Source organism: Nycticebus coucang, chromosome 15 (genome assembly GCF_027406575.1).
Source record: "Nycticebus coucang isolate mNycCou1 chromosome 15, mNycCou1.pri, whole genome shotgun sequence".
In the NCBI taxonomy this organism is placed as follows: Eukaryota; Metazoa; Chordata; class Mammalia; order Primates; family Lorisidae; genus Nycticebus; species Nycticebus coucang.
The window spans coordinates 33,032,848-33,054,584 of NC_069794.1; the positions used below are offsets into that span (position 1 = coordinate 33,032,848).

Here is a 21,737-nt window from a genome sequence, read left to right on the forward strand (position 1 = left end):
AAGACTGCAGTTATATTTTTCTACTATTTTAATTAATATTAAAATTTATATATATATAACACATGAATGTGCAAATGTTTGCTATTTGTGGGATAAGTAAAGATGGGTGCAAGCAAAGCGTGAGTCCTGCAAGGACAGACTTGCTCTAGTCCTCATCAGTGGTCAGAGTTCTAACCGAACACATGAAGGAGGTATCTATTTCTGTGTTATTATTATTTGAGATCTCAGAGTTCTGGGTTAATTAAAGATATTCTTAAAGCATATTTTCTTCTCAGCCACAAATTATGGGTCAACTAAGATCAAGAAAGAATTTATACATAGAATTTGTTAATTTATATATGTAAATTTTGTCTTCAAGCTTGGCATTTGAATCAGAGGCCCTTCATTGGCTAGTACAGGTTACAGTTGCTATTTTCTATGCCTAAGATAAGCCCTGCAAAACAGAATAGGAAGTTTTAAAAACACATATCCCATATAGACAAATTAATTGATGTTTGTATCTATTTTTTGCTGCACATATGTTATAGTTAATTCTTTTAACTTTCACATGCAGTATAGTATAATCAATTTTATTTTATTTGCCTTTCTCAGTTTTCCAGTTTGCTAGTCAAAGGGAAAATGTAAACAACAGACAAAATTCCTATTTTTAGTAAAAGCAAAATAAGAGCAACTTTAGATTATATTCTGCAGAAATAAAAATGGAGAGTGTTTTAAATCTAATTTAATTGGCCATAGTAAAATTTGTGATACTTTTATTTACTGGGTGCTCTGACAATGCCGTAAATATTTAAGTCTAAGGAATAGTATCAGGGGTATGCAGGAAGATGATTTTAGTTATTGCCAGAATCTCTGATCTCTATGGGTTTTTCCTGTGTCAGCATTAGAACATACTTTCTTGGTGTCTTTTTCCCTCCAATTATATGAAAGTAGGGTTACAACACTACCTGAGGTTAATTGATTCACATTTGCATGAAACAATTTTAAACCTTTAAAGCTCCATGTTAGTATCATATGGACAGTTATCTTTAGTTTTTCCAGATTGTTAAATGAAATTCTAAATGAAGACAGGTTACAAATTTAAAGCAGACTTTTTCCAGATCACATAATGATGAGTTATAGAAATTATTCTGTGATAGCTAGCTTTATTTCAATTTTGTCTGCCACAGATTTTTATAAGAAAGGTCTTTGTACACATACATACTTGTGGCAACTTCTTTGGAAGGACCTACTTTGCATTATTACAGTGTAGGATGATTTTTGATTGGATTATATATTTTATAGAGTGAGACAGTTTCATCTCTTTACTCCAAAAATGAATTTATAATGTCATAATAATTTATCAAATGGTACCCTATTTTTTGTAGGCTATTAGTTTGTTACTTATTTCAGTCCACCTAATAACCCTTTGCATTCACTGCCCTGTCATTTAATCATCCCTCAATTCACTGCTTTTACTCTTAACTACATGTTGAACATCCCTAATTCAAAAACCCAAAATCTGAAATGCTCCAAACTCTGAAACTTTTTTGATAGGGTTCCCCCACGTGGAAAATTTTGCACCTACCTCATGTGATGGATTGCAGTGAAAATGTCGGTGGGTGTATGGGCATGCACATACGTGCGTATGCACACACAGACAGATTTATTATCATCCCAGCCCTTTTCAGTTGTGATACATCTTTTCCATATGCAGTATGACGGTGATGTCACATAACTGCAAATTGTACACGTAATGGCTGAGATAATGACATCTTTGCTTTCTGATGGTTCAACATACACAAACTTTGTCTAATGCACTAAGTATTAAAGATATTGTATAAAATTACTTCAGGCTATGTGCATGAGGTGTATATGAAATATAAGTGAACTTTGTGTTTGGACTTGGGTCCCATCCCCAAGATTATGTCTTTATGGGATGCAAATATTCCCAAATCTCCCCCGCACCAAAAAATACAAAAATCTAAAACACTTTTGGTTTCAAGCATTTTGGATAAAGGATACTCAACCTATGCATATTTTAATAATCTTAATAAATATTTTTCTACATTTATTTTTTCTTTTTCTCACCCTGCTTTTCTTCTAGTTTATCCACAGAGAAGTTCACTATATAAATTGCTGTGTTATGCCTTAACATTTAATATGTTATTTATACAAATTGTAGGATGATGATAGCTAAAATTTTTTACACTATGACTTTTTGTGTGGTGTATAGAAAGTACAAACTGTGCGTTCATTGTTAACAGGAGTTCTAAGATGGAAAGTTAGAACTCTGGCTGATTGGAGAGCATTTGGAGAAGGTCATGGAATCCATGCTGTACAGGCAGATTTTGAAGAGAGGCATAAAAGATTATATAGGCTGAGTCAATAAGTAGACTTCCATATAAAATATAGCAAGTTATTCTAAAATAAGACCATAAACTACATTTCAGACAGATACCTGTATTAACATGTTTCAGCTGTTGAGTGTCTTACATAGAAAAAGATTTTGATATAGTATATCTAAGAATATCCCTATATTCTTCTAGGGGTAGTGTTGAAACCTATTTTTAAGTGACTGGTTTGACAATCTAAAGGCATGCTGATAAAAATCATGTGTGCTGTATTTTACACCTGTTTTCTGTCTGGAAATGGTGTGGCATCATGGAAGTAGTATAGCCTTTGGAATTAGGCCTTAATTTCAGTCTTAAAGTAGTCATTTATTGTAGCTGCATCAGTGTGCATAAATTTTTTAATCTCTTTGGCTTCAGTTTTGTTTATTTTAAAAAGAAGAATGATGATTCCTGCGCTGCTATGAAGATTAAATTAAGATATAAGTGTATGTGTATGTGTGTGTGTGTGTGGAGAAAGAGAATCTTTGTTCATAGAAATCCTTCACGAATGCTTGCTTCACTACTTTGAATTCTTTTCTCTTTTTCTTCCTTTTTTTTTTTAGACAGAGTCTCATTCTTTTGCCCAGGCTAGCTTGCCACCACCACATCAGCGTTGTACACAGCAACCTCATACTTTTGAGTTCAAACTATCCTCCTGCCTTAGCCTCCCAAGTAGCTTAGACTATAGTAGGTCTCTCCTGTTATGTCCGGCTAATTATTTTTAATAAAGACATGGTCTCATCTTACGCAAGCTGGTCTCAAACTCCTGAGCTCAAGGGATCCTCCTGCCTTGTCCTCCCAAGAGTGCTAGGATTACAAGCATGAGCCACTGCACCTGGCCTGAATTGAATTCTTTGCTTTCTCTTTTAGAATTATCCTGAAGTTAGAAAATTTTGAGATTCCTTTAATCTATAGTTCATTTTTACAAAAGATTTACAAAGTCAACCATTTTGTGGTAGTAAAATGTATGACCCTTATTTATGATCAAGCCCCAATTTTTTCTACCATTTATGACTTTGGGCTGGTTACTTAACCCCTGACCCTTTAAACCTTAGTTTTCTCAACCTTAGCTACATTCTTGTATTGCTCTATTGATGAAAGAAAACGATGATAGTACTGATTCAGCACTTTTCATACATTATTTCACTTAATCCTTACAAGAATCTTGTGAGTTATGTACCATTGTTGCTATTTTACAGATGACAACCAAGACTAAAAGATCCAGTGCCGGTTGTCATACAACTAACAAATGGTAGAGGCTGGATCCTAGTCTAAGCCTTCCGGCTCTAACACCCACAAGTACTTATCCACTGTGATATTTAATTTTTACCATATTCAATTAATAGAGCAAGTGCTTAGTAAACTGCAGCTGCTTCTGCTGTTTTGTGTTCATGATTTTGCTCAAAGTACTTTGTTCTGTGATAGTTTTTGTGATTTGTATATGGTTACTCCAAAATGTGTAAATTTAAGTAAAATTAAGTTTAGGCTCTTAGATACTGAAGACTTTATTTCTTTCTTTTTTTTTTTTTCTGTAGAGACAGAGTCTCACTTTATCGCCCTCAGTAGAGTGCAGGGGCATCACACAGCTCACAGCAACCTCCAACTCTTGGGCGTACGCGATTCTCTTGCCTCAGCCTCCCGAGTAGCCGAGACTACAGGCGCCTGCCACAATGCCCAGCTATTTTTTTGGCTGGGGCTGAGCTTGAACTCGCCACCCTCAATATATGGGGCCGGCACCCTACCCACTGAGCCACCCAGATACTGAAGACTTTCTTCTCCATGTGTAGACACATATATATGCGCACATACACAGAGTAAATATGCATGCAGTATTTTAGAAACATAGCTGCCAAAACTTTATAGCTATTATAGTTTCAATATCACATTATATATGTATATAAACCTATTATATATATACACACACACACACATATCTATTCATAGTGGGCAAAAGTACAGATGTGCTAATATTTAAATGACCAGTTGTAAGATTATTCAGACCGACTTTTTCTACAGATCTAAAATTAAGTTTTTTTGCTTTTTATTAATACTTTAATTTTGCTCAAGCTCATTATTCACTAATCTTGCTAAATTTCACTTGCTGATACTTAAATTGGCATTAAATTTTTGGCTATATACTAAGTACCTTTTTGCTTTGATAAACTTTTATAAATTTCTAAATTATTGAGATTATGGTTGAATTTTTTGACATCACGTACCAGACACAGATATACAGGGTGTCCTTAAAATCTGTATATTTTTAAAAATTCTACCACTGTTGCTGATAATGATAAAGAACCTCATCTCTGTTTTTGCTCATAAGATTTTTCACCATCTGTAATAATTGAGAAGTTGTTTTGTAGATACAGGTTGTTTAGATGAACTTGACCAAACTATTTCTAGTATTATTTTGGTCTCTAAACCATAGGTACTACTCTTTTAGTCATTATGGTTTTATTGAATTACTAGGGTTTTTTTCTCCTTCTCTGATGCTGTGTCTCTATTGTATGATTGGTGTCTATATTTAATCTCTGGTTCAAAGGAGGGGACAAAATGCAAAACTCAAAGATAAAAGCTTCTAATTAGAAATCAATACATTTTTATAAAGTATAATGGTACTTGATATGTTTAGTTGGGCAAAATCATATCAACACAATTCTTTTTCTTTGTTAAATCAGATTTGGTTTTAACAATTAGGTATTTTTACTACCTGAGATAAAACTGTAAAATTTCTTTACATCTGGCATCTTATTTAAATAGTCTTTGGAAGATGCATATTTTTGTGTGTTTAGACCCTTGTATGTACTTTATAATTCTATTGTCTATCCATCATGAGGAGGCTTTGAATTAAGAGTATCTTTCATTTTGGAGGGAGGATTATTTTGTTTCTTTTTATACCATTCATTCTTTGATTTAAGCTGATAAACCTACATTAGCTAATTTAGCAGAAAAAGAATCATATTCTTTATCCTATTATAGTAAAACCTCTCACTAATTCAGAATTTATGATACTTCAGATGTAGTATTGATGATCTTTTTTGAATGAAAAATTCAAAATAATTTCTTCCTCTGAATTTTCAGGGTCATACTTATAAAGGGAAACCTGTCTAAAATCACTAGCTTTTCAAACCAAGGGCTCAAGAAATGAAGGATTCCTTCAACGTGCCTTCAGCCTCTGGGTCCAGCAGTTAATTCTTGTATGTTAAAGGATTTTTATGTTTATGGTACCTTTTTATATAACACTGGTCTATTTTGAAATATAATGTAGGTAACCACGTTTTATTTATTCTAGTATTTAGTTTAATATTTAATCTCTACTGCTTAAAAGTAACATTTTAATCTAAATGTTCTATGTGATTAAGACTTCTTCCATAAGTCACGTGGGCCTACCTATTCTATGTTATTCCGAATTAGTGAGGTTTTACTGTGCTAGTGTTGTAAAGAGTTTCAAGCTCTTCAAAGTAATAGTCATTTAGTTATAGAAAGAAGTCATAATTTAGGTCAGTTTCGTCCTACTTTGATTATTATGAAAGGTGAGATAAAGAGGATAAAATGAACATAAAATGATTTGATGTTATTCTGTTTAACATCCTAAAATGGGCAGTGGACATGTAAATTTAAAAGCATGTGACTGTAGATTCACATTTGTGTATCTTCATATTATACAAACTTGTTTAGAGTTGCTATATCACAAATGAATGGTTTAGACTAGTTCACCTTCTGAAATTCCTTCTAGATACATTTATTCTGTATGCGAGGAATTTAAATCTTGATGATATAAAGGTCATATTTTAGTGATGTGTAATTTTTGAGAAGGAGAAGTAAGTTGCTTTTCTTTTTTACACATTCAAAACAAACATTTGTATATTCTCAAGCATAGCTTTTTGATGCTGTGGCTAACTTGCCAAAAAATTCACAATCAAGCTTAATGGAGGCAATAATATAATAAAAGGAAGGGAGGAGGAAAAGAGTGAAAGCAGAAAGAAGATTGAGTTGAGGGTAGTGGTGGGGAAAGGAAGAACACCACACAGCAGAATGGCTGAAGGGCAGTGTGGGATAGGAATAATGAATGAAAAGTGAACTACCTTCTGTACATTGAAGAAAGCTTGTTGGTCTTTTTAATTTTTTAAAGTTATGTTGAGTTAAGCAGTACTGGTAGTTAGTGTTGACTTTCTAAGATCTGTTCAGAAAATATAAGTCACTTGTGAGTCAAGGATTTTTTTTTTTAAATGATAGTACTAACAATATCACTGTTTAAAATAATTATTAAATGCCTTTGCATGCAGTTATTTTTATGTAAACTAAATTTTCTAATGTAAACTATTATTTACAATTTGTTTCTATAACTTATTGACCTGTTTTCATTACATGAGGTTTTGTTCATAACTAGATCTTATCTTTGTTTTTATTGATTTAGTGATATTTGCAAACAGAAACATACAACATAGCTTTCAAGATTGCTTCTTTGCAGGTAGATTCTTGATCTATCACTTCTGACAGCTACAGATTCTTCTTGCTTCTTCTTTTAACATTTTTCTCTTGCTCTTCCATAATAAATTGATTTAAAATTTTATTTTGAAGATGAATAATGGCTTAGTCGCAAATTATAACACTTTTACAGATGGTAGTGGAGAAAGAGGAGAAAAGGATGCAAGCAAAATCACAACGTATCCACCAGGCTCTGTGCGATTTGACTGTGAACTCCGGGCAGTCCAAGTCAGCTGTGGATTTCACCATTCAGGTAGCAGCTGGAACTTTAGGGTATAACTATATTTTTACAATTGAGCTAAATAATTTATTTGTTTAATTTTGACAAATATAGTCTGTTAACTGTTTTAAAAGGAATAGCATACCAATAGCTGTCAAATCTACCAGAGCTTTGTATTTATTATACAGTCTCTTTTTAAAACTTCAGCAGGATGGAACGGTTAGTTGTTCAGAGATCTGACTTCTAATCTGTCTTCTTTTTTTTTTTTTAATTTTTTTTTTTTTATTGTTGGGGATTCATTGAGGGTACAATAAGCCAGGTTACACTGATTGCAATTGTTAGGTAAAGTCCCTCTTGCAATCATGTCTTGCCCCCATAAAGTGTGACACACACCAAGGCCCCACCCCCCTCCCTCCTTCCCTCTTTCTGTCCCCCCCCATAACCATAATTGTCATTAATTGTCCTCATATTAAAATTGAGTACATAGGATTCATGCTTCTCCATTCTTGTGATGCTTTACTAAGAATAATGTCTTCCACGTCCATCCAGGTTAATACGAAGGATGTAAAGTCTCCATTTTTTTTAATGGCTGAATAGTATTCCATGGTATACATATACCACAGCTTAGTAATCCATTCCTGGGTTGGTGGGCATTTAGGCTGTTTCCACATTTTGGCAATTGTAAATTGAGCTGCAATAAACAGTCTAGTACAAGTGTCCTTATGATAAAAGGATTTCTTTCCTTCTGGGTAGATGCCCAGTAATGGGATTGTAGGATCAAATGGGAGGTCTAGCTTGAGTGCTTTGAGGTTTCTCCATACTTCCTTCCAGAAAGGTTGTACTAGTTTGCAGTCCCACCAGCAGTGTAAAAGTGTTCCCTTCTCTCCACATGCACGCCAGCATCTGCAGTTTTGAGATTTTGTGATGTGGGCCATTCCCACTGGGGTTAGATGATATCTCAGGGTTGTTTTGATTTGCATTTCTCTAATATATAGAGATGATGAACATTTTTTCATGTGTTTGTTAGCCATTTGTCTGTCTTCTTTATAATTCATTTTAAGAAATTACTGAAGATAAAATAATTCTAGAAGTCTCTTTCAGTTCCACAGTGCTGTGGTTTTTATGACATGTTCCCATATTTTATTAATGTCCATTGATAAATGTACAACGAATATATATACACACACACATATATATTTGTTGCTTTTTGGTAGAATGTTGTGGTGTCACACTAACAGCAACCTCAGATTCCTGGGCTCAAGCAAATCTCATTCCTCAGCCTCCCAAGTAGTTGGGACTACAGGCGCTTGCCACAATGCCTGGCTATTTTTTATTTATTTATTTTATTCTACTTTTTTTTTTTTTTATTTGAGACAAAGTCTCACTATGATGCCCTCAGTAGAGTGCCATGGCATCACAGGTCACAGCAACCTCAAACTTTTGGGCTTAAGTGATTTTCTTGCTTTAGCCTACCACATAACTAGGACTACAGCTCACAGCAACCTCAAACTCTTGGGCTTAACCAGTTCTCTTACCTCAGCCTCCCAAGTAACTGGGACTATAAGCACCTACCACAACGCCCAGCTATTTTTTGTTATAGTTATCATTGTTGTTTAGCAGGCCCAGGCTGGGTTTGAACCCACCAGCCCTGGTGTATTTGGCCAGCGCCCTAACGACTGAGCTACAGGTGTTGAGCCTACCCAGCTATTTTTAGAGACACGGTCTCGCTCTGGCTCAGGCTGGTCTCGAACCTGTGAGCTCAGGTAATCCACCTGCCTTGGCTTCCCAGAGTGCTAGGATTATAGACGTGAGCCACTGGGCCCAGCCAACAAATATACATATATTTTTTAATGTAGAAAATAATTAAATTGTTAGTAAATTATTGACAATTGGGTTAGATAGCTTAGGTTGTACTGTTTAATCTTTGTAAAAATAAGAAATGTTAAATTCCTTTTTTCATGGAATATTTGACAAGGCATCAACAGACATTAAAGTTCTACTATGTCATTGATGATGTACATAATTGAGAAGAGTCCCAACTCATCTCCTATCCATAATTATCTTAAATATCAGAGAATAACATTTTATATATAGTTGCACATTATTAATATTTTATTTTATTTTTTTAATCAAATCATAGCTGTGTACATTAGTGCAATCAAGGGGTACAATGTGCTGGTTTTATATACAACCTGAAATATTTTCATCAAACTGTTTAATATATAGTATGCACATTATTAAGATTTCACAGCTGAACTAATATGTGTTATTAAATACTAATGTTACTAAAGTCATTTATAAGTGTTTAAAATATGCATTATGAAAAGATTTATGCATTTTATGACCTATTTTGCAGAACCAAAATTATATTTATTTTTTGGTAAATATAAATGTGTGCTTCAGTTGCCTATTTTTAATGGCTCTATACATTTTAAATAATGAAAATTATAGTTCTTTTAGTATAGTTGTGATAGAAATATAAAATACATATAAGGAAAACATAAAGCTATGTATTTTGGTTTCAGTGGTTTTAATGGAAAATGGAGACGTGTATACATTTGGTTATGGGCAGCATGGGCAGCTGGGACATGGAGATGTCAACTCCAGGTACTCACTAAGTTTTTGTTTGAAGATACTAGTTCTTTTCTTTTTCTTTTTTTTCTTTCCTTTTCTGTTTCTTCTTAAATATGTATTTCTAGAATTAAAATAATATTTATACCACTGTTTGAGAAAGTGTGGCTGATGAATTATTGATGGTTTCTAATTTTGTGGTTGAGTGCCTTTGTGAGGTTAACTAACTTCATAATTTCAGGAATAAAGCTAATTTATAGTTTAAATATGAAAGTATATTCTTTACAATTATTATCTTTTTAAAGCCCTGTATGTGGCAATAGAAAAGACAATGACTGTTTCCAAATTGTGTTTTATGAAAATGTCAGTAGTGGCTTCAGTCGTGTTCTTTGATATTGTTTGTTTTGAAGTTTGTTTCTAGTATTAACATGCAATTGTTGAAGATTTTGAATAATTCTCAGAACCTATTGGTCACTATAATAAACTATTTTGACTTATTTGGAGTAGGAAAGGACTAATTATGGTAGAGACTACTGGTAGTCACTTCCTTGTATCTGTTCTCTCCTACTTCATTTGGTAGTGACCATGCAGCTAAAGTCTGCCTTTCTTGGCCTCCATCGCAGCAGGATGTGATAGGTGAATGTTGCTGTTAAAGGGAAGGGGTATGCCTCTCCATTTCCCCCTTTTCCCTCCCAGCTCTGGCTGGAATGCACACATGGTGGCAGGAACCGGATAAGTCATCCAGTTGGAGACCATGTATTTAATGTCACAGCTAAAAGAAAGGGATAGCCATGAACTGCCACATCAGTGCCTTTCATTAGGACAATGAGAAGTAAACTTTAATCTAGGTCTCTCTTACTTTGGCTTTCATCACAGCAACCAAGTCCATGTTCTACATAATATAGTCAAAATGTTATTGGTCAAAAGTAATGGAAAACCAGTTTTTTTAGTTCAGATCTTCCAAAAAGCAATTTATTGGGGCAAACTCCTATGAAAAAATTAAGGGAAATAAAGCAAGCATAGGCAGGGAGAGCCTTCAGACTCAAGGTCTGGCCCCTATGAAAGCAGAGGTGGGAGGAAGGATTAGGTAGGAAGAATCTAGATTGTGCTGTAGCTTAGAGACAGTTTTAGCAAAGCCACTGGGGTGTCCCCAAGCTGAGGATGCCTTTGGAAGAGGTCAGCATTTATACAACTTCACCAAACTCAGTTGCAGGGGCAAGTAAACAAGACAGCACCAGAGGTTGTTGTTTAACTGTTCCCAGATTGTCTTGAAGGATATCTGAGTGATGCGTATCAATGATTGTTGCACCACCGAAACAGGCTCATGTATCAAGTCCACAGAGATGTAGGGTAGCTTCATGCCAGATGTGATTCTGCTATTCAATTTCCCATAAGAACTCACTCCTTTTTGACTCTCAACTCTTGTCTTTTTCTCCCTTGTGGTCACAAAGTATCTTCCAGAGTCAGGGGAGCTTCTGCGGATTTTCATCGACATACGAGGGAAGAAGGAACACTTCCTTTAGCCATTAAGTAAAATCCTAGATTTTTACTTTTTCTTGATCTCACCGTACTTCTATGGCAGGGATGAAATTCTGCCTTTTTTGTGGTAAAGACAGGTGATCCTTAACCCTGGCTGCCCATTTGAATCACTTGGGCAAGGCAACTTTGGAAAATAACATACCTGGGTTCTGCATCTGGAATTTCTGAGAGCTGTGTAGGTTGGGAGATTTGGGAATGGGGTGGGGGTGGACAGGATGCCAAATTGGAGTTTTTCTAAAAGGCCCACATATTCTAGTGTGCATCCGTGATTCAATAAGAGCCACAGTGCATCCGTGATTCAATAAGAGCCACAGTGATAGGATCAGATCCACGTGCATTGTGTAGAAAATGACAAGGAAAGGGAATGTGTCCTTTTTGTTACTATTGTAAGGGATGATTAAGGTATTATTGAGTTGAATTTCTCATTAAAAATATAGGTACAACATACAATTAAAACTGTTCTCAAGAGGTTTGTAAAACTCTAAATCACAAATACTGTGTTTGCAAATAGAGTAAAAGATGTTTTTGCAGAATTTATCAAATGACACTGTTGGATAGAAAATCAGTGGCTTTCAGGGTTGAGCAAATACTGCCACAGTTGTTAGAATCCAACAAATATTTTGCTTTGTAATTAAATAACGTTATTGATATGCAGAGGCTGAATCAGGGCTTGTAGTTACAGTTGGCCCTATGGGTTCCACATTCATGGATTTAACAAAACATGGATCAAAAAATAATAGGTCTACTGAACATGTACAGACTAAATCAAATAATACAGTGTATTTATACCTATACATTGTGCCTCGTGGATTAGAAGTACAAGACCATTTCTTTCTTAAGTTCTCTTTCTCTGGCTTTGTGTGGGGCTTGGTAAGTAGGAACCAAGAACTCTTTTATTAATTCAGAGAGGAATCGATCACTTATATAGAAAACAATCCTAAGAGAAACAAAGCCCTTACCTATAGCATACTTATTAACTACCAGAAAACAAACATATACAGATATTTAGTTGAAATAAAGTATACAATTGGAAAGTATTTTTGAAAAGTTTTTAGGTAATCAAGTGCTAGTAACTGGAATGTATGATATAGCAAACAATGTGTTGATTAATGTATGATAAATATTGTAGTGTGCATGATGGTGAAGATGGAAAAATGCTACTGATATTCTCTTTAGTTAATGTGTTTTATATTGCCCAAGTGACTGAGTTTAGTCTCTAGTTGGGTTCTGATTCTATCAGTTGGTAGTTGATGACCTTGGCCAAGTTACTTAATCTTCTTGTATCTCAATTTCTTACTGTATTAAATGGAAGTGAGTTTATCTTCCTCAGAAGGCTCTGTGACAGTTCAGTGAGGCGACACAGGTGACTGACTTAGCAGAGAGCCTAGCAGCTGTGCATTACAAGTGCTTAATACATGTTAGCTGTTGCTTATGTTGCTTTTTCTTTTTTTTTTTTTTTTTTTTTGTCGAGACAGAGTCTCACTGTACCGCCCTCGGGTAGAGTGCCGTGGCATCACACATCACATAGCTCACAGCAACCTCTAACTCTTGGGCTTACATGATTCTCTTGCCTCAGCCTCCCAAGCAGCTGGGACTACAGGCGATGTTACTTTTTTTTTTTTTTTTTTTTTGTAGAGACAGAATCTCACTTTATGGCCCTTGGTAGAGTGCCGTGGCCTCACACAGCTCACAGCAACCTCCAACTCCTGGGCTTAAGCGATTCTCTTGTCTCAGCCTCCCAAGTAGCTGGGACTGCAGGAGCCTGCCACAACGCCCAGCTATTGCAATGTTGCTTTTTAAAGTGAAAGGCAACAGGCTTGCGAGGGCTTTTATACATTGTCTCACGACATAAATCTATGAACCTTCTTTTTAAAAAAATTATTTTATTTAGTGTGTTTCTAAAGTTTTGACTTCTAAATCCTTTATCATTTTCAGTATATTGGGAAAAAATATGTAATTTAGATGCTTTTGTTCTCTTTTTCCAGTAGGATTTGGATAATTTGTATAATGTTCATTCATGAACTTCCTAGAAGTCCTTTTCTTTAGCTTTATTTTCCCTTTAGCTGTTGGTTCTCCTTTCTTTTTTCTTTTAGTGCTGAGATACTTGAAGACATTTTGCATATTCTCTGAGCCCACTGTAAACTCCTTATCTGCTACAGTGTGGAGCTAACTTTTACCCAAGAGACTTTCTTTTGCTAAAGTATGTAGTTACTTGTATGTTTAGAGCACTGGGCATGTACCTTATTTCCCCTCTTGAAGCCTTCTCTCCCAGTGACTTTCCTCACACCAGTTTCCAAGAGATCTTTCCTCCTGTGTGGCGCGTCCTAGATGTCTGTGAGCTCTTAGTCCTCAGTCCATATCTGAAGTGTTACAAGACACTCTTTCAGCAAAGCTAGGATCTCTTTTTTTCTCTCTTGAATAGTCTTCCTAGATCTCATTTTCTCTTACAGCTTAAGTCAGGGGTCCTCAAACTTTTAAACATGGGGCCAGCACACTGTCCCTCAGACTATTGGAGGACTGGACTATAGTTTAAAAAAAAAAACTATGAACAAATTCCTGTGCACACTGCACATATCTTATTTTGAAGTAAAAAAACAAAATGGGAGCAAATACAATATTTAAAATAAAGAACAAGTAAAGTTAAATTAACAAACTTACCAGTATTTCAATGGGAACTATGGGCCTGCTTTTGGCTAATGAGATGGTCAATGTCTAGTTCCATATTTGTCACTGCTAGTCATAACAAGTTATGCAAGTGTGCATCAGTTAGTCTAAATCTGGTTGGAGATTTCAGATGTTTCATTCTGGAAAAAGTCTGTTCACAGACATAGTGCTGCCAAAGATGGTTGCCATTTTGAGTGCATGGTTCCTGAGATTAGGATATGTCTCAGAGGGGAGAGACACAGAGAAATTAGGAAGGCTGCTTGACTTGAATGCATCTTTCAGAGAGTCACAATTCTGCAGGTCAGCCAGTTCCATTTGGTAAATCGTATCCACATTTTCAATGTCAATAGAAAATGGGTTACGGAAAAGTTGTATGTGCTGTTCATGAAGATGAAGCTCTTTAAATCTAAATTGGAAACTCCTTTTGCAACTTTTCCAGTGAATCCACAGGAATGGATTTATTTGGGAATGCAAGCAATGGATTTTCTGCTAACAGATTTTGAGTTGTGGGGAGATGGCAGAAAGTTTCCTCCTTCACTTGCTTGATGAGGAGGCCTAATTTTACTTCAAATGCTTTCACATGTGATTGCATATCACAGACGAGCTTCCCCTTCCTTGAAGTTGCACATTGAAACTGTTGAGTAGCTCTGTTACATCTGTCAGAAAGGCAAGGTGCCATTTCCATTCTGCATCACTGGGCTCTGGTACTTTTTTGTTTTTTGAAAGCAGAAAAACTGTAATCTGTGGAAGTAAGTCACAGAAATGTTTCAGAACTCTCCCTCAACTCAGCCAATGGACTTCTGTGTGGTATGGAACATCTTCACAGGCAACATTTAGCTCAGACAGAAATTCCTGAAATTGTCTGTGGTTTAGTGCATTACCTCTAATGAAGTTAACACAAGATACCACAGTTTTCATAACAGAATCCCACTTCAGTGATTTACTACACAGCGCTTGTTGGTGGATGAGGCAGTGTATGGCTATTGGATGAGAATGGTTATGTTTGTCCATCTCTTGGTTAATGCGAGCAATTACTCCTTTCTTAGACCCCACCACGCTAGGAGCACCATCAGTTGTCACACTGCCTAGTTTTGCTCAGTCTAGCTCCAAACTGTTCACAGTTTGGCAAAGCTTTTCATAGATGTCCTCTCCTGTATTTGTTCTTTGATGCTTTGCAGTGCAGCAAGCTCTTCTGTCACTTCGAAATAGTCATTCGTCCTACAAATAAAAATTAGAAGTTGTGCAGAATCACGAACATCATTACTTTTGTCGAGTGCCAAGGAAAAATAGAAAAGTTTTTTGTGGAGTTTTGCAAATGTTGATGCAAATTGTCTCCCATTTCTTCAATCCTTCGTATAATTGAGGTGCCTGAAAGTCTCACTGTACTAAATAAATAGGCCTTCTCTGGACACATCTCTTTGGCAATAGAAAGAAGGCATTCTTTAACAAATTCTCCCTCCATGAATGGTCTGCCAGTGCACGCTATTAGCTTGGCAACTTGAAAACTTGCTCGCAGTGATGAAGTATTTAGCTGTTTCTGCTTCACAAAAGTATTTTGCTGAGTTGTCAATGTATATTTCAGTTTTAATATTTTATCTTTTCTCACTTCTCTGACCAAGCAATCATATTTATCTTTATGTTGAGTTTGATAGTGTCAACGCAAATTGTATTCTTTGAACACAGACACTATATTCTGGCATATCAAACACACAGCTCTTTCCTTGTACTGCACGAAAAAGTAATCATAAGTCCACTGTTCTTTGAATATCCTACACTCCAAGTCAATTTTTCTTTCTTGATATCATTGTTTCCTGGGGATTCCAAATTGCTATTAGTAAAATACCAATATATATATACAGCGCTCCAAAAACGATATACCAGCAATAACTTTGCCCACACAGAGACATATAAACTGCACTGCCCATCAATGCAGTCTGATCAGTGTCCATCAATGCAGCCTTGCCAGTCCACATCATTTCAGTCTCGCCAGTGCCCATATGGTGGAACTCTGCTTTTACCTCAGGCTCACACTGGTGTAGTGCGGGAATAGGCATGATTACAGAGCTGGTTCCCCCACCACCTTTCCAGTTCACACTACCCTGTGCGAACTGCACTGCGATCTGTGAACTCACACAGAAATCTGATCGCATGGGTGAGAAGACCCATGCAATCAGATTACATTGCAGGAAAAAAGAAGGCACATATGCCTTTTTTCTTCCAAATCTAATGCATACAAGCATATGGCTGAACTTGCACTGCTCAGGGATCACAACAGTGTGAACCAGGGCTTACACAGCACACAACATACAACATCATACACAACGGAATAGAAATCAGAATATAAATGCACTTACTGTCAATTAAATTGGATTTTCTACTCCTCGGCTGTCTGCAGAGCTGGATTAAGTTCCCATGGGGCCCTAGGCAGATTATTAGTTTGAGGTCCCCATGTGATAACACTGAGCACTGACCATTTGCATTAACACTGACTGCTGACCATTTGCGATAACCCTGCTGACAATTTGCATTAATACTGAGTGCTAACAATTTGCATTAACACTGAGCACTTACAATTATCATTACCACTGAGCACTGACTATTTGCATTACCTCTGAGCTCTGACCAGTTGCATTACCTCTGAGCACTGACAATTTGCATTAGCACTGAGCGCTATTTGTGTTATCACTGTGATGCAACCCCCCTAGAAACAACCCCCAACCAACCAACTTAAAAAAAAAAGGCTCTCCTAACTTCAAAAAAAGGCTCTTCTAACTTCAAAAATAAAAGGCACCCCCATCTGCAAAAAAAAAAAGACCTCCTAACTTCAGAAAAAAAAGCCCCCCCTTAACCACACACAAAAAAGGCCCTACTAACTGCAAAATAAAAAAAAATAAAAATAAATAGACCTCCTAACTTTAAAAAAAAAAAAAAATCCTAACTTGTTCTTACCTTGGTCCTTAGGCAGCAGCAGGCTCTGCACAGGCAACATGGTGACTCCTCCGATTACACCAGAGACTGAAAGGAGGAGTCGAGAGACAGAGAGAAGGAGGGGTGGGAAGAGACAGAGAGAAGGAGTGGAGTCGGAGAGTTGGCGCACATTCCACACATGCACACTGCGGCCCAGGACTAGTCAGCTGCTAAGCAGGATAGGCAGGGTGGCAAAAACACCTGGCGGGCCAGGACAAGTCAGCCACTAAGCAGGACAGGCAGCTGTGGCAAAAACACCTGGCAGGCCGCATGTGGCCCTCGGGCCATAGTTTGAGGATCCCTGGCTTGAGTGAACATCACCACCACGTACCTTGTTGCTTAAGCAAAATAAGCTTCTTTGCCCCATATCAATTATCTGCTGAGTCAAATCAGTTCTTTTCCTTCCATAGCTGTCAAATTTACTCTGCAGTACACCCAGTTCAGCCCTTCATCATAACTTACCCAATCTATTGTGCAGTTTTCTTAACTAGGTCCCAGATGCTAATCTCGCCCCTTTGCAATTCAGTTTTCTTTGCAGTCTTAATCATTAAAAAATGTGTTTATGTAATATTAAAAAATTAAAGTATAATTACATGATTTCAAAAGCAGAGCTTTCCCTTTTGTGTGTAGACTAATCCTTTAATGGTTATTATTCAGATTACAGATGGTAGTTCCTAAAAATGGTTAATTAAAAGGAAAGGATAGTAGGATGTCATTTATTGTTATATTTACCATTTATTGTTAATGATGTGCGAGACCCTGATCCAAGCACTTCCTTATTGTTCACAGGAACCTATGAGGTAGCTACTACCTTTTATTATTTTCCATGTATAGTGGAGAAAATGGAAACACAAAAAGGATGAAACACTTGTTCAAGGTCATGGTCACATTGCTGTTAAGTGGGGGAGCCTGGATTTACACCCAGGCAGACTGGCTCTCAAGGCTGAGCTTGTAGCCCCTGGGTAATGCCTCTCCTGATACTATATTCTGACTCACTGAGTATGATTTTAAGGTTGAAAATTATAGCTTAATGACAAAAGTTTAAAAAGAGGGTCATAAAATTAATTATTTCATCTGGTTCATGGATTGAATTCTTGTTGAGGCATTGAATGATTTTTATTTCATCCAACAAATATTTATAGAGATTTTGAACATGTCATTCAGTGTACAAGGTAGCAGATTTTTAGAAAATTAAAGGTAGCACCATTCTGTCAGAAAAATTAAAAAATATGTGTTCATGATTAGAATATTAAATTTAGACAATCTTTTCAATGATCTCCTTAAAGTCAGCAACGGTGTCTTTTTCTCTTTGTTTACCTAGCGCCTGCAGTGGAGATAGACATTTAATACCTGAATAAGTGTTTACTGAATATTCTCGTTAGTGTCTTTTACCTTTTCTACTCCTTATCTTTATTGCATTGTTTACATATTGTTTTTTATTTTGGTTAAGTCTGTAAGAAATTGACTTAATTTTTTTTTTTTTAACCCTTAGGGGATGTCCCACTCTTGTTCAAGCATTGCCAGGCCCTAGCACACAGGTCACTGCAGGCAGCAACCATACGGCAGTACTTTTAATGGACGGACAGGTCTTCACGTTTGGGAGTTTTTCTGTAAGGAATTTTTTAAACATTAATAATATTGCATATACCATTGCCTTATCATTTGTCTACATTAGCTATTTTTTTCTGGTTCCTATCAGTTCTTGTATTATAACTGTTACATATGCGTATTTTCTGCCTCTACCATACACACAAAACCTGAATGATATTTTTCGAAATAATTGTTTTTTCTAGCTTAGTGTTAGAATTTATTAAATTCAACAGCTATATTAGAATTGCACATGTTTATATCAGATATAAGCCCTTTAAGCATTCAGTAGAGCTAATTCTGTAATTTGAAAGTTATTTCAAATTAGATTAGTTTTTAAACATATAGCAATCTATTTTAGAGTTTTTTAAAAGCCTAGATTCTTTTATTATTAGATTTGGTTAAAATTATACATTCCTCTTTCCTTTCCCACTCTGCATGTATGTTTGTATGTCTATGTGTACTTGCTACCCCCTCAAATGTACACCCCCTGCCAGAGCTTGAAAAGATATAAATATAAAATGCTCTAAGAATTTTGTATAGTTTGGGTATAGTAGATACCAAGGAAAATCTTTGTGAGACTATGATAAATAACTTGGACTATCTCTGACATGGGTAATGATTCGTAACTCTAGAACCTGGGATGTAATTTATAGCTGTTGATTTTTTTAAAATGTAAATGTCACCTTTTATTTGGAAATGATTTCAAGCTCACAGAGAAGTTAAAAAAAATAAGAATAGTACATACACTCTCCATGTACTCTTTTGCCAAGTTCACTTATGGTTAATATTTTGAACTGCTGGGTGCTTTCTTGCTTGCACACATGTATGCTGTCTCTCACACAGTGTGTATATCTGTGTGTCTGTGTGTGTGTAGAACATGTTCCCCCTGAAGCCTTTCACTTGTGTGTATGCGTGCATATGTGTATTATAAAACACTTTTTCCTGAATCCTTTTACACATGTGTGTATGCGTGTGTATAAATGAAAGATTTTTCCCTCTGAATCCTTTAAGTTTAACTTGTATACATTATGGCTCTTCATTCCTGAGTACTTAAGTTTTTATTTTGTATATTGACCCAATAATTATTTTTGGCGTTTTCCCCTCTAATGCAATGTATCAGGCATTACATTTGCTTGTCATGTCTGTTTATTCTCCATTAGCTTCTTACATTTCCATGACTTTATATTGTCTATTATGAGACTGACATTTTTGAAGAAAATGGTACTCTTTTTTTAATTGAATATTCTTCTTTTTCATTCTCTGATAATATCCTTATGTGGATATTGATATTTAGAGGTACATCCAGGCCAAAATACTTTCTAAGTGATGTAGTGTTTCATCTTAGCACAGAATGGCCATCTGTTACTTATATGTGATGTAAATTTTGATCCCCTGGTCAAATGTCTGGTTTCACTACTATTTCTTTTTTGTAAGTAGTAAGCAATCTGTGGATTGATGCTTTTAACATACCTGCTTCTCATCAGAATTTTCCCCTAGATTTATCATCTATTAATCATTTTTGCTTGAAGCAGTTTTTACTATAATGTTTGCAGAATGATTTTTCCAACTCTAACACCATCTCCACAATTACCAGTAGGCACTTTGCACTGTCCTGGGAGCAAGAGCCCTCTATTCTTGTCTGTCTAGTTACGCTGAGCATAGACTCAGATATTTATATTTTCTTCATTATTGCCTTTATTTGAATGCCTAGAGCAGTGGTTCTGGTGGGTCGTGACCCACAGGAACTTTATTAAAGGCTGAGGCATTAGGAAGGTTGAGAACCACTGCCTTCGAGTGTTTCACCTTTGGCCAGTAGGAGCCCTTTCAAGCCCGTTCCTATGTTCTTGTGACATGCTTTTCATTTTTTTTTTTTTTTTTAACATTTTCTTTCTTCCTGGCATAAGAAGTTGTTGAAGGTTTATCTTGTTCAGGCCCTATATCAGTCCTAGAATCCACCGTTTCTCCAAGAAACTTGAAGAGGTTTCTTTTCAGTAGAAGTCGTATTAGATACCGGTGGGGCACTTTGCATGCCCAGTATACATATATATGCACATACACAAATATACATGTGCTTTAGACATTATGAGCCTCCACCATTACCTCCTATTCCAGTCTGGTCCCATGGGCTTCTTTCTTACATTGTCCTAGTACATATTTGTGTTCCTTCTTCCACCCTAAGAATCCTCACTCCCAGCAATATCAATACATTTGTTTCTCACTCATTTCTAAAATAGTCTAAAATAGTTTTATATTTGCTTTGCACATACTATTTTAATAAAACCTTACTGAAAGGAGTCCAAGATTTCTTTGTGGCTTTTGCTCCTGCTCCTCTGCTGACCCCGAGACCGCGGTAGATAGCCAGGTGCACATAAGTGACCTTGGCGCATTCTCTCACCCCCTTTCAGTGAGATGATAGAATTCCTTTGGAATAGACTTGGGTCCTTTTTTTTTCAGTTAGTTTTATTTTAGTTTAAGATCCCCTCTACACCCTTTGATTAAATTTTATTTTATTTTTTGAATATATGAAACACTGACATGTTTCCAAAGGTTAAGTTATACAAAAATTGTATACTCAGTCAGATGTTACTTCCTCCCATACCCTGGCATCCCTGCTTCCCCACCCTTCACTCCACACTTGTAATGAACGGCATTGTTTTCCAAGCTTATCCTTCTTGTGAAAATGAATAAATAAGCACACACATACTATTTTTTATATGTGTGTTTGTGTATGTGTACGCACACGTACTGCCATTTGCCACATAACAACGTTGTGGTCATTGATGGACTGCAAATACGATGGTAGTCTCCTAAGATGATAATAAGTATTCTTACTGTACTTTTTCTGTGTTTAGATACACAGATACTTGCCATTGTGTTAAAATTGCCTTCAGTATTCAATACAGTAACATGCTGTACAAGTTTGTAGCCTAGGAGCAAAAGGCAGCAGTGCATAGCCTGGAGAGTGTAGTAGGCTGTCCTATCTAGGTGTCTGTAAGTACACGCTGATGTCACACAATGATGGAATCGCCTAACGAGGCTTTTCTCAGAATGTACCCCACGTGTTAATAGATACCTGACCATACATACACATACAGTATTTTCCCTTCTTTGTTTTCAAAAGATAATAGTCTATATGTGCTTTCATACACTTTGTTCTTTTCACTTTATTTCCTAGAAACCACTCCATGTCCATCCATAGAGCCCTTCTTTCTTTTTTTTATCTCTGCCTAATACTTCGTCATGTATAAAAACTATAGTTTATTTGTTTAAGTACTTTCCAGTATTTAGCATTGATAGTGATAAATATTGTTGGAAGTGTATCTTTGAGA

General features: G+C 36.1%; 1 protein-coding gene across 16 annotated transcripts in view; it reads left to right on the plus strand.

The window, feature by feature from the left end:
* The window catches only part of MYCBP2 (MYC binding protein 2), a 309,994-nt gene that overhangs the window by 100,208 nt on the left and 188,049 nt on the right, over positions 1 to 21,737 (plus strand). For 11 of the 16 annotated variants that reach the window (XM_053563137.1, XM_053563138.1, XM_053563143.1 and 8 more), the window contains 4 exons: positions 6,787 to 6,840; positions 6,991 to 7,110; positions 9,603 to 9,684; positions 18,311 to 18,428. In XM_053563137.1, the coding sequence (XP_053419112.1) occupies positions 6,787 to 6,840; positions 6,991 to 7,110; positions 9,603 to 9,684; positions 18,311 to 18,428 (374 nt within the window). The remainder of the gene's footprint in view (positions 1 to 6,786; positions 6,841 to 6,990; positions 7,111 to 9,602; positions 9,685 to 18,310; positions 18,429 to 21,737) is intronic. The other 5 variants (XM_053563139.1, XM_053563152.1, XM_053563153.1 and 2 more) reach the window with 1 other exon arrangement.